The sequence below is a fragment of the Tupaia chinensis genome, unplaced genomic scaffold (genome assembly GCF_000334495.1).
Source record: "Tupaia chinensis unplaced genomic scaffold, TupChi_1.0 Scaffold000354_1, whole genome shotgun sequence".
In the NCBI taxonomy this organism is placed as follows: domain Eukaryota; kingdom Metazoa; phylum Chordata; class Mammalia; order Scandentia; family Tupaiidae; genus Tupaia; species Tupaia belangeri.
The window spans coordinates 5,870,797-5,884,766 of NW_006159849.1; the positions used below are offsets into that span (position 1 = coordinate 5,870,797).

The window sequence follows — 13,970 nt, forward strand, 5'->3', positions numbered from 1 at the left end:
CTGCATATATTCTTCCATTTCTTGCTGAAACATACTGATGGGAAGCACGTCTGCCTTTCATGCACAAATTCATACGAAAGCTGCTATTCATCCACATACTCAATTGTTTCTTTCTCCCAGGACAGACGTGAATTGCAATACTGCAAACTTTCCCGTATGGTTTTCTCTCAGCTAATGCTTTGCATTGATTTTCTCTCCTTATTCTGGGTGGCCTGAGCGCTTACACTGGTGGCTCCAAAACTGAACCGCATGAGGAGGTACAGGGTGGCACAGGCTTGGCTCCGGGTGACGTCCATGCTGCTGCTGCAGTGCTGCAGCACTCGCTGGCACAGGTCCGCGCACTGCTCCACCTCCTCCTCGAACAGCAGGTCTCCGAACTAGGAGAGACACAAGGGGCCATTAGGCATCACTCGGCCACGGACTGGAGGCCTGCTAAAATATGCAAATGTTTGCTTGGACAAGCAAAAGGCCCAGAAAAATTAATGAGCTACGTGTCAGAAGATGGATTTCAGCAACAAAATCGACTTAAGGTGTAATTATTACTGCACAGCTAAGGTCAGGGCTCTGTTAACCAGTCGTTAGCCAGGTCGCAGTCACTGGGGGAGTCACCACTTTGATGGGATTAAACCTGAATTTTCCCAAGTCCCTGGTAATTATTGGTGGCTAGAAAAAGAGAACACAATCCTAATAAAGGAAAGAAGAAGAATGCTGCTTTTTAAATGTAAAAGCTCCCATGTAGAAGGCAGCAACCGAGATCTTCAGTAAAGAGGATAAAGTCATCTGTATAGATCAAAGACCATTTTACCATTCTTCGTATGATGAGAAATTCATTCCTAAACCTGGTATTTTATGAAATGACATTTTGTAAGATTAACTACAGGAGTCATGTACAGGGATTAGTCTCACACTGATGAGGTATCATAAAAGGGCGAAACTGCAAAGTAGCTCCTCTGATTTTTGTTCTCATTTCACAGGGCTTCAGAGAGCATCCATTTTAAGTTTCTACAGTAAAGCTGTCATTTCAAGGATGAGCGCCCATTTTTCCTCCACCATGGAGACTTCCTGTAGCACCAGTACATTTGATACAGCGCCACTCCGTGCACTCTGTGGATCTGGCCCACTTGAAGGGATAAGTGTGAGACTAGATGAGAATCTTACTCTTAATTACAAGAAAGAAAAGGAGCGTCCCAGGTTACCTTGGCAATGAGAGCACGGAGTGTGGCGAAGCAGTGAGTCAGGTAGGTGGTGCTCTGATCACAGCTCAGAGAATTCACCAGGACCCTCAGGACACCTCCCAGCAGGCTGTCTTTACAGTCCAGAGCCGAGCTCGCCTGGAGGAATGGAAGAATAACATCACACATCCCTGATCTGTACTAAATGGGAACTGAGGGGTGAAGACACAAGAGACACCCCTGACAACCAGTGGCCATGCTGAGGCTCCAGCTGTCTTGGTGGAAGGTCTTATCGAATTTGGTTAGCCCCCACACAGATCACCCATGGACCATGAGAGCCGAAGACCTATTTCCAAATGAAATTATTTCAATATTACCACTAGATTTGGGATTTATGCCCAAGTCTGGACTCCTGTATAAAGTTATAAGGCACACCCCACTGATCCTAGGTCATGGTTTTATAATATTCTGTCTACAAGGTACAGCTTTCCTTGTGGGCTTCAAAATGCAATGTGGGGCTTCCGCATATACCAGGGGCAGTGTGGTGGTAACGGTACTTCTAAATAGAAATATATTTACCAGCCACAGCAGGACTGACAGCACCAAGGATAACAAGTTCCAACTGTCTCTGAAAATCACAACTACAGTTTGAAGACCCGTGTTGTGTATACAGCACACAAAGTCATGCTGGATAAAGACAGAATCAAAGTGATGCCAAGCATTCAAGTTACCAGAGATGGCAAAGTCACCAGAGATGGCTCTATTCTTATACAATAATTACTCTGATGACAGACAACTTAGAAGTTGAATAACTTGCGTTTCAACAATATTTCTTCTAGCTATAAAAAGCAATACTGGATCTATTGTAACACGTGACTTTGCAATGGAAACATACTAGGACTCTTTTTTTCAGGGCAACTAAAAACTCACTATCAGCTAGACTTCTTGAGGATTGTTTGGATAGATCACATAGGAGATCAAAAAGCAAAGTGCCAAATTCACAGTGACACTGAATTTTTCTACAGCAGGAACGGAAAATCCATGGTAGGAATGACTCTCCACCGATCTGTGTCTGAAGTAAACAGCAGTAATCACATTTAGCACACTTTTTAAAAATTAATACAGTCATAATCATAGCTCCGCCCTCCCCCATACCAGACAGTGACCAAAGTTCAGCTGGAAGTGACCCATCCTAAAAAACCTATTAGTATCCCTGTTCGAGATACTAAACTTCAAGCCCACCATCTATGTTAAGAACTTGGTACATACTTGGGCAGATTCAACCACAGTAATGGTTGTCAAGTTCATAACCCTTTTAAAGAGAGAGGCGAGGGACCAGCAATTAGCGTAATGGTTATCTCACTGGACTCCCATGTAGTCAACCGAGGTTCAAGTCCCGGACCTGGTGGCTTAAAACTCATGCCGGGCGCATGTGCGTGCGTGCCCAAGATCCCAAGAGGAGAATGGAGGAGAAGGGACTGCAGCGTGGCTATCCCCCCTGGGGGGGGGTGATTTCTCGCTTTCTGTCTCTCTATCTCTCTCTGTTGTCTGGGGAGCGCATGCGCCCTATAGCAAAAACCTCTCCAAAAAAAAAGACAGAGAGAGAGAGAGAGAGAGAGAGAGGCAAATCAAAGAAGCCGGAAGAATTGTTGGAATCTCTGACATTTGTAAGGTGAACACTACTGTAAACTGTAAATTTTTCAACCTCATTTAAGGGGGTGCACTTTAGGATCACCTTTATTTCTTTCACGATTCTGTATAAAGAATGCATTATTAAATTTCAGTAAACACATTCATGTGCACAGCCAGATCAGGTGCTCATTGTCCTCACCTGGATAATGTTCTCCTGCATGTCCAGAATGATTAAATTTGCTTCTGTAGCCAGATTGCCACTGATCAAGGCTTCTTGGTCTAACTCTGCCTTTGTTCTAAGAAATAAAAAAAGGTCAAATTAAAGCAGAAATCAACCTGGCCAGGTTCCAAAGTATAAAGGAATCTTCAGAAGAGTCAATGTCAAAATGAAAACAAAGCAGCTGGCCACGAGGAGCAGAGTGCAGGTGTTTTCTGGGGTTTGCGTCTGGGTGGAAAGCCTGTCTAGGTAGTCTCCAGGCCATCCTTGTGCCCCCTCTCATTAGAAATGATGGCAGCAATTATAAAAATAAAATGGACAAAGAAGCAGTTATAAGTTGTTAGTAGCCATTAGGTCATTTCATCAGACTGTTGCCTAGGGCCGCAGGGCTATGCATGTGTGTCATGCGTGAGAGCCATCTTCTGATCTTAGTGAAGGCAAGTCCATGCAGCAGGCTGGAGAGAGCAGACAGGGTGTGGTGTGTATCTGCCAAAGTGCAATGCTGCTGGGTTCGGAAAAAGTGCTACTTCATAACCAGGTCAAGGGCGGCCATCTCTTTACTTTGCAAAGACCACTGTGGGGTCCCACAGTCAAGTGTGTGGGGCCATTTGCCTTTCTCCATCGGGAAGCAAGGTTTCATGCCTCTGGGGCAGATCTTCTACTATCCTGGTGGACACGACTGGCCATGACCCCCTAGGGAATGGGAAACGGCCAGGTGCTGCTTGCACGTCTCTAGCACGTTTCGTTTTAGGGAATCAGAGTGTCTTATGCTCTAGTCCCACCATTCTCATAAAATTCAAGTGAAGTTGCAAAGGGATTATTTTCCCCAAAATTTTTGCTATAAGGTGCATGCATTTGCCAGAGAGAGACAGAGTGTGAGAATGAGAGACAGTGAGAAATCATCACCCAGGAGGGTTGGCCACACTGCAATCTCTTCTACTCCACTCTCCTCTCAGGATTTTGGGCATCCAGGCGCACGTGCCCAGTGTGTGTTTCTGGACTCAAACTATAGTCAGCCATGTGGGATTGCCCTGTCTTAACCACCATGCCACCAGCTGGGCATGTAAAGAATTAACTTTCCCAAGATGCCCCAGAAGCCAGGATGTTACTACCATAAGGAGTGGGGACTCAGGATACCAGGACTACCCCTTAGCTATTCCAGTCCTCTTAACCCAACAGTGAGGCCACTGCAGTTGTTTATATCACATTGAGGACTCAGAATACATATTTTTGTGTGTTTTAAAAGTTCTTACACTTAGAATAGATTTTCTGGTCTCAAGGTCTTTGATCATTTTCCCCCATCATTCTCCAAGTGGTACTATATATACATATATAATCTAAAAGTTCTTTAAAAAAAAAAAACAACAACTAAACTTCTTAGGTTTAAATTTAGAGCAACAATGTCCAATAGAAAAGTAACAGGGGCCACATATGGCATTTTATATTTTGTGGTAGCCTCACCAAGAAAGAAAAAAAAAAGGCAAAAGAAACAGGTGAAATTATATTATGTATATTTTACTTACCCCTGAAAGATAAAACATACCATCAACATGTGAAACTTTCAGATTTATTTGTGTCAGCTAATGCTAAAATCCTGACTAAATCAAGCTGGCAAGGTCACAGGGGAGGTGTTTGCTCATTAGTATGCATGATAACCAGAACTGTGACTTGCAGAACTCTGCCAGATTGACCACCTTGCCCAAAGACCACCGCCACGAGACACAAGAACTCCTGTGAAAACATCTGCCCAGGAACTGCCTGTCCAACCTCGTACTGAAGTCACCCTCGGCATTGATCCTGGTAGCCACGGCTAAGGATAATTTTCCAAATACGAATAGTACCATCCCCTTTCCCTCCCCTCCTGTTTGTGGTTTGGGCCTTTATAATCTGACAAAGGGGGGCAAAGAAACTATCCAAGGGGGCCAACAGGTGGTATGGAGCCTAAGGTGCTGGATCCCACATGATCAACTCTGCGGTTTGAGTCCTGGACCTGGCAGCTTGAAAAACATGCTGGGTGCACATTCATGTGTGCTCAAAATTCCAGGAGGAAACTGAAGAAGGGATTACAGAACAGCCATCCCCCATGGGGGTGTGCTTTCTCATTCATCCCCCACCACTTCTCTCCCTATCTCTTACAAGGTGTACCCAACCTATGATAAAAATCTAAAATAAAAACAATAAAGAAACAAAAAAACTAGGTTTTGCCACATTTGTAATAAAAATGTTTATGTCTTTTGTGTTTTAAAGTAAATTTGATTTTGAAAGTCCCTTAAGTGGACCAGAATGAATCCTTCTTGTGGTAACAGCAGAGGTACCAACTTGTATTCATTTGTGAAACAACATGGCTATTCCAGTATGCAGCATACCCTCCTTATGGTGGGTGCTTCGGTGGGTGCTTCAGTGGGTGCTTCGTTTACCATGAGAATAGCCTAGCGAGGTCTTTCAAGTGTGTCTGGGGTCTTACGCCATACAGTGCTTTGCTTAGTTGACCTTGGGATTCACGAGGCTACCTTGGCGAAGAGGTATGGGAGACATATACTATCTGCCCAGCCCTCACAAATCGAACTGCAGCATACCTACGAATATATTCTACCGTGAGAGGCACATGTGCACATAAGAATTCTTGGAAAAATGAAATTAAAATAAACATTTATTTTGAATTTACTTATTTGATATTTCAAAAATTATGAAATACATGTATAGTTTTTTTTTCATAATATGCATTCTCCATGAACTTTTATTTTTTTATGTGCTCTCTGGAGAGAGACAGAAACAGACAGAGAGAGAGAGAGATGTGAGAAATCGCCCCTTGGGAGGAAGGCCATAATGCAATCCCTTCTCCTCCATTCTCCCTCAGGATTTTGGGAATGCATGCATATGTGCTCAGTCTAGTTTCTAGCTGTCAGGTTCAGGACTCAAACCAAGGTCAGCCGTGTGGGAGTCCAGCGCCTTAGCCATGAACTTCTTAAAGACCCCATACGCATGCATGCATGCACCTGCATCTTTTGATCAAAGCAGGATTTTTCTTTTTTCACTTCTTTGTAACTTTTTCTGATAACAATATATAACATAATACACATTCATTGTAGGAAATAGAGCCAAGTATAGAAAAGAAAACACCAAAGACATATAACCCTACACTCAAAGGGTTTTTTCATTTAAAAAATGAATTTGTTTTATGTAAATAGAAATTTACATAAATTTATAATGTTTCCAATTTTTAAAACCATTTCAAGTATGCTGACATAAAACATCCCGAAACACACCTTCGTCCGTACTTTCAGAATGGAAATATGGATTTGAAATGATGTGCTCTGGGGTTGCTTCTGCTTTCTCTATTGGTCTGCTCCCCATCAGCTGCTTTTATTAAGCTCCTGAGGTTGCTAAGTATGGGTTTCTCTGAATGTTTATCAACGTGATACATTTCTAGGAGCTGGAAATCACAACTCCTTACACCTTTGGTTATCCTGGATGGCTGGATGAAGTTATTTACACGGATGGTGATGTTTCATTTTCTTACCCTTGTAAAGATGCAGTTACTTCAGTAACACAAGGAGCCTGGGAAAAATAGTTGGGGACATTAGGCGAAAGTAGCACAAAGTTGCTGAGTGACTCACTTATCTAGCTTCTCATTAGCTTGCCGCCAATGTGTCTGCTCTTTCCTCCATCTCAAATTTTCATTTAGGCCTGGAAATCGGTCATTCCCTAGGAGTTAAGAAATGCACGACAGGAATTTGATTAGCATGAAACTTTTCAAGATAACCAGAAGTCCGGTCATAACAAAGTCCACCAAGAAGACTCAGTACCTTTTCTCTGGCTAATTAAGTCCATGTGGGATGCCAAGTGGAGACAAAGCTGCCATGCTGTGAGTGGGTGGGCCGGCTCTCTGATGGACAGGCTAGAACTACAGAGGAACTCCTGCTTTTCTGGGGTGTTAGGGAGAGCTTAATTTCTCATGAACAGAGTGCTTCAGGGAAAGTCTGGGGGCACTCATTGAATTTGAAAAGAATGTGCAGGTGTTGAATGAGGGCACTCAGCCACCACTGAAAAGGCTGAGCTCCTTTCAAGTTCCTGCCACGCCCCCGTAGAACAAACTATCACTCTGACTTTGGGCACAGTGGATTAAGACCAAGGGTACCTGGCCATTTCATGTTATAATAGAGTGATGTACTCAAGACTTTTTGAGATTTCTCCTAGTGTGGTAGGGTCCTTGGAGGGCTAGAACACTGAGAGAGTATTTAGGGACACTGGCTCTATTTTAAAAGTGACTTGAATGATTTGGGGAGCTCTCGGGCCCAGAACTATCCAGTTTCTTGACCATCCTCCAGACAGACTTGTCAAATGTTAACTAAAGAGTGACAAAGGAGACACTTTTACTTCATCCATAACTCACATTCTTGGATGTGACTTTTCACCACCAATGAGTTTTAATGAAAAGATGCCACTTGATATTTTCAGGGTTCCTACGATCTCAGAAATAGCAACTTCCCATTAGAGAGACAGGGTTAATTCTGTATATATAACGCACAGGATCACAGAACTTGCTATCTCTGATACTACCATAAACGCCTCAAGGAACTGATGGTGTCCACTCGTATTAGGAGGACAGCCCTTCCCATGTGGTGTCCGACTGTCTGACAGAAAGCAGGGAGGGCCAGTTCCACACACCTGGAGTTCGGCGACGCATCATCTCCCCTCTGGCCCCTTCCCCACGGAGTAACGCCTCTTCCAGCCTGGCCTTGACATCCCGGGACTTCTGCAGGACTTGGGTACTGACTTTGTCAGAGCTCTGCTTTCCCTGGACAGGACAGAGGCAGTGGGGCATTTAGTTTGGTGACATCTATGTTGACGAGAAGAATTGCCAAAACCCAGAATGCTCCATGGTTACATTAGCCATTTTTGACACATGCTACACAGAGACAGTTCTGGGGGGTCCTGTGGTTGAAATACTGTTACCAGGAATGGGGGGTTCTCTTTGCAAAAGGCAGGGACTCCTTACCTGTGGAATTACCCTATCTATAAATGCAAGTTGGTTATGGGTTTGAATAAAGAAATAGGAAAGATGAGTAACGCCACCATTGTCCAAACAAAGAGGAAGAGTAAAAGACGGGAAGAAACTTGGCCGATAAAGGCTGGCGTACCACAAGCCAGCCCACACTTACCTTGTACTCAAAACACGAGACGCAGATGAAAAGTAGATCTAAAATCCTGTTCAGCTGCATGGATGGGAGGTCAGCAATCCACTTCCTAATGAGGCTCTGATCAGCATTTTTCATGATCCAGAGGAAGCAAATCATGAGGTTGCGGGTGGTGTCAGCATTCAGCATGTTGTACTGCTTATAGGGCTGGAGGGAGGCAGGGAGAGAGGTCAAACCACAGACAAATTGAAAGCTTACGGGAGGCTAAGCTCTTAGAACTTGGTAACTGTACTTCCTGGCTAGGGATCGGTCCCCCTCAAGGATGGAGAAAGCTGTGTTCTTTGCGCTGGGCTGCTTAGCAGAGGCTCACCTCGGGCAGGATTTGAGCCAAGCCTTCAGCCATGTAACCGGCACCCTCTGTCTTAGGAGCAGTACAGACTGGTGGTCTGCCCAGGCCTTCACCATGCTCTGTGATTTCAAGGACACAAAGGGTCTCTCATGACACTAAGATGTCTGAGTATTTCTCCCTCAAGCTGGACAGTGGGGGGTTGGACTTACAGAACCAATGGAACAAACCTGGCTGGGTGCCTTTTGTAACCTAACTGTTGAAGATTTAGCTTTTATTTATTTATTTATTTTTGTTACTCGTCCAAAGTCTAACATAAAGGTCATGAACTGCTCAGCAGTTAATCAGATTCCTAAGTTAGCAGAGTCCTCTGAAACGGGACTCTAACCACGATTTACATTTGCCTGGGGGTAGGGGTGTGGGGACTCGGGCTGTCTGCTTTAATATTTTGGCCAGAAGCCTTCATTTCAGAGAGCTGAGCACACTGGCTGTTACTCATCAAATCAACACACACAACAATGCGGGCTGCACCCTTGGTTCACGCCGTGTAGCTAATATCCAGTGGAATGTGGGGCTGCTACGGCAAGGAGGTATTTGTAAGTTGCAAGGGAAATGTTAGTCTTGGATGGAAATAGAGAATCCATGAAGTCACTGCGACTTTAGTAATTCTGAGTAGGTTGACAAGAATATATGAGATGTAAAAAAAAAAAAAAAAAAAAAAAGAATATATGAGATGTTTAGCTACAACTCCACAGGGAATATGTGCTAACAGTGAACTTTGAGCTTTTCAGCTTCTCCCCTGGAGGCTAATAATGTAAGACGTATGCACCGCTGTGAGCAGCTAACTTTGGTCGGATGGATACAGAAAATGAGGCGGGTCATAAAACACACGACATTTATCAGTCTGTAAGATCAGCGATGTTGAATCTCAGATGTCCTTTCTCTTACCTCCCTGCTTTTCTGCCTCTCCAGCCCTCATGGGGATGGGAGTTGCTAAGCATTGGAGAGGAGAGAAATTCCTCCAGTGAAAAAGAGTTAGGTGGAGATGCTGCCTTCTCAGAGGAGAACCACGCAGACCTCTGTATCTTCCACCGAAATGCAAAACTGTATTAAGCTGCTGTGCTGAGCAAGGGGAAGTCAGAGCTCTTCAACCAAGAGTCATGACTCCTGCCTCAGGTGAGTAAGAGGATGCATAACCAGGGAGCCCCCCTTTGAACCCACAGAATCAGTAGAAAAGGACAGAGCCATACAACTTTGCATGGGATCCCAGGGAACTTAGAAATGCTGAAGAAGTCTTTTGCTCAAGAGGCATTTACCCCAAGCTCCCTTCTATCTTCTTTTACTGGCAGACACAGTGTAAGTAATGAATACAGGCCACAAACTGAACCTGACGGGGCCCTGGTTTGAGCTCCTCTGCAGTGACTGCCCACTTCCCCGATTTGCCTCTTGGCTGGTTTCCTGAATCTTGAACTCAGCACCACTGGAACTGCCTGCATTTGACTTACATGTCTCTTGCTGTGGCTGGAACCCTGTGAGACTCATGGGACTTGTGGGACTCACGTGCTCTCAGCTGCTGGCCTTGTAATAGCTCCTTCCAGCGGAGAGAAGCAAGGCAGAACCCATGACTGCCTGCTCTAAGTGGGAGTCTACTCTCAGGAGATGGGAGAAGCCATGAAATGAACAGTAAACCAGAGAAATGTGCACAGGCATACCAAGGAAGAGAACATTGTTCCACTGGTCTTCAAGTTAAAATGGTTCCCAGCTATGGCCAGGGCCACGCTCTGGTTAATCGCACTGGCTCCGTCTTGTTCTTCATCGGCGCCATTGGGGCGGCTTTTCCCTCCACGGGCATCTGCAGCTGCAAGTCAGACATCAGTGGTGTCAAGCCAAGATGCTATTTCCCTATGTCCCCTACTGATACCCAATAACGGCTGATATTTTGTCACTGAAGTCAGCACAGCCATTTAAAACCTGACACTTAGTGTGATTTGTCTGTTATCCTGTTTAGGAAAAAGCAGGCGGGTTAGTAAGAGACAAAATGTCAAACCCAACATTAGGCTAGAATTTAATTTTTCAAACTGTGAAAAGGAAAGTTTATGGGCCACCTGGAGGCATGGTAGTTAAAGCGGCTAGATCCTACATGGCCAACACCGAGTGGTTCAAGTCACAGATATGGTGGTCTGAAAAACATGCTGGGCCCATGTGTGTGCATGCCCAAAATCTCAACAGGAGGGAGAGATGGAGAGGAAGGGATTGCACTGTGGCCGTTTCCCCGGGGGGTGCTTTCTCACTCATTCTCTCTCTCTTCAGTGGGTATGCATACCCTATAGCAAAATTTAAAAAAGAAAAAAAAAAAGGTTTTCAAAGCTTTTATGACATTTTTCTGCAATATTATTTCTTTTTACTTTAAGTAATCAAATGGAAAGGAACCTACAATTACATAATTAAGCAAGTATCTTACAGAATAATATGCTATTATGACAGTTCAGTAATAATTTATGACATTTCCAATGTTTAAAATAAATGTTAATTGATTATACCTATGTAATACAGACATATCCATATGACATATAGATGTTGATGTATGCAAACAAAAAAGAACAAACTTTTTAAAAGTCTGGATTTTTAAGAACGTTAGCAAATCACACAAATGTGAACTAGTTGCTTGAGTTTTTGGAAAGGTGTATTAAAATACTTGCAACTGATTGATTCATTAACAGCTCATGTTTTCCTAGAACTGTCAACACAGTAGCCAATTGGACCTTCAATTTTTTGGAAAAATTCAAGTGAAAACATTTTATTTGGTCTTCTAAGGTTATGAAAACAGAATATAATTTTTAGAAATAATAATTCACTATTATGTTTTAAGACAAGAGTTTTTTTGAATTAAAAGTTTTATTTTTGCCAGAGACTATGTGTACTTGTTAGAGATAGAGACAGAGAGACAGTGGGAGAGGAGAAAGCACCCCCTATGGGGAATAATCAAGCTGTAATTCCTTTTACTCTATTTTCTCCTCCTCTAGGGATTTTGAGCATGCACGTGCATGCACCCAAAGTGTTTTGCAAGCTGATGAGTCCAAGACTTGAACACCATGGTTGGCCGTGTGAGCTGCAGGTGCCTTAGCCACCAGGTCATGGATCTGGCTTTGCAAATGGTTTTTTAAACAAATGATGAAATAAACAGTCAGTGGAAATTCTGAAGACCTAGTAACATTATCACACCTAATGTGAAGATGCATTCTTACTTCCCCTTACTAGTCACAGGGTCAGGATTACAAGGAAAAGAGGGAAAGGCATAAAAATTTGCTGTACCAAGTGCTTTCAGAAGTTCTCTAGTTTCATCTCTACCATTACTCTAGGAGGTAGGCATTCTTAGCACATTTTTATAGTTGAAAGGCTTCGGAATGTTGAATAATTTCTCAACAGGCACTTAGAGTAATAAATGGGGCCGGATTTGAATTCAGGTGTATTTTAGAAAAGATTACATTCTTAGTAGTTTATCAATCTTAAGATTCTACATTTAGAGTCGACCTCACAGTGCTGTGGTAAAATGCTTCGCAGAGAGTCAGATCCCACACGGCTGACTAGGGTTTGAGTCCTGCCCTTAATTGGCTTGAGAAAACACGCTGGGTATGCCCAGGATCCTGATGGAATGGAGAACTGGTTGAAAAAAGATTGCTTCAGGGCCCTGAAATGGGCCCTTTTGGGGGTAGAGATCCTTTCTCTGTCTTTTGCTCTCTCTCTTTTTCATTCATGCACTTGCCCTCTGGCATTAACAGAAGATTCTCCTTCTAGTAGATGCACTGTGGTCCCTGTAACAAGGACATACATTTTACTGCTTTCCCTGCTGTCAGCCACATTCATCCATAACGTCTGGTGCATTATGTGAAGGAGACTTTAAGGTTTAAAAGGCTTAAAGACCAGGGTCAGCAGGAGGCATGGTACTCAAGGTGCTGGACTCCCACATGGCTGATCATGGTTAAAGTCTCAGACACGGTGGCTTGAAAATCATGCCAGGCACATGTGCGTGTGTGACCAAAACACTGAGAGGAGAATGGAGAAGAAGGGATTGGAGCGTGGCCATGTGCCCGGGGGAGTGATTTCTCACTTTCCTTTCTCTGTCTCTTTCTGGCAAGCACACGCACCCTATGAGAAACCTGAATAAAGGAACGGCTCAAAGACCAAGTCCTGAAAATGTCTGATTCTAAGTGAGTAATTTGAATGATTCTTCTTTTAATCTTTTTTTTTTTTTTTTAAAGCCAGTGGGTACATGTGTTCCTCAGAAAGAGACAGAGCGAAAGGAAAAGGGAGAAAGCACGGGGCATGGTCGTGCCACGATCACTTCTCCATCTCTCTGTCCTACTAGCATTTTGGCAGGTATGTACAAGTACCCACGTGCTTTTCAAGCTGCTGAGGCTGAGATTTGAGCCATGGTTGGCCATGTGGGATCCTCTTCCTTTAATCACTAGGCCATGGCTGGTCTGATCTGGAAAATTCTAATCAACAAGGACGATTTTGGACAACGTGTGCTTAAAGCAGCCCTGTACTTTGGGAACACACGAGTCATAGTTCTTCGAATTAAAATTTCTAGAGACTTTCTAGCAAATGGGTTGGCTGTGAGACCCATGCCATGCTCTGTTTTACATCTTTAAATTCTATAGACAACTTGGTTTTCAGTCACCGCTACCCTCCAGTCAGCCACTATTAGAGGAAACAATCCATCTCACTGTGTAGTCCGCTTGCCTCCATGCACCAAGCTTGTTTCTAATTTCCTGGCCCTGGTGGCCTGACAGAACTCAGATACACTAACCCCTGTCTCTCGGTCTCTGTCTTTAAAACATCCCTTTCAGCAGTTTGTTGGAGGAATTTTCTGAAGAGGGAAGAAAATTACACAGGAAGATAATTACAAAGGAATACTTGTGTTCATCTTATGACTCATATGAATTGAAAGGTGTAAGTGTTCGGTCTAATTTTTTTAAAAACTTCATTTATTTATTTTAATTTGACCAGAAAGAGACAGAATGAGAGAGAGAAGTGAGAAAGCAAGCTACGAGATCCGGGACTCGAACCATGGTCGGCCATGTGGGAGTCCAGCGCCCTTAACCACTACACCATCTGCCGGTCTCGTTTGGTTTAGTTTTTATGAATTAAACAGCAGAGGACTTCAACAATTTCATGGAAAAAATGGAATTAAAGTATGAGTTAATTTTGTTACCAAAAATAAATGAAATTACGCACAGCTTTTTTTGTAATACTAATTTTTCCACCAAAAATAAATGAAATTACACACAGCTTTTTTTTTTTTTTCTTTTTTTCTTTTTTTTGGAGAGGTTTTTTTGCTATAGGGCGCGTGCACTCGCCAGACAGACAGAGACAGAGAGACAGAAAGCCAGAAATCACCCTCCAGAGGGGATGGTCACACTGCAATCTCTTCTCCTCCATTCTCCTCTTGGGATCTTGGGCAC

General features: G+C 43.5%; 1 protein-coding gene across 9 annotated transcripts in view; it reads right to left on the reverse strand.

The window, feature by feature from the left end:
- DOCK8 (dedicator of cytokinesis 8) overlaps positions 1-13,970 on the reverse strand; it is a 267,141-nt gene that overhangs the window by 40,032 nt on the left and 213,139 nt on the right. For all 9 annotated transcript variants that reach the window (XM_006152456.3, XM_006152453.3, XM_006152460.3 and 6 more), the window contains 7 exons: positions 10,218-10,363; positions 8,184-8,366; positions 7,690-7,819; positions 6,639-6,726; positions 3,004-3,100; positions 1,197-1,331; positions 225-377 (listed from right to left, as the gene is read on the reverse strand). In XM_006152456.3, the coding sequence (XP_006152518.1) occupies positions 225-377; positions 1,197-1,331; positions 3,004-3,100; positions 6,639-6,726; positions 7,690-7,819; positions 8,184-8,366; positions 10,218-10,363 (932 nt within the window). The remainder of the gene's footprint in view (positions 1-224; positions 378-1,196; positions 1,332-3,003; positions 3,101-6,638; positions 6,727-7,689; positions 7,820-8,183; positions 8,367-10,217; positions 10,364-13,970) is intronic.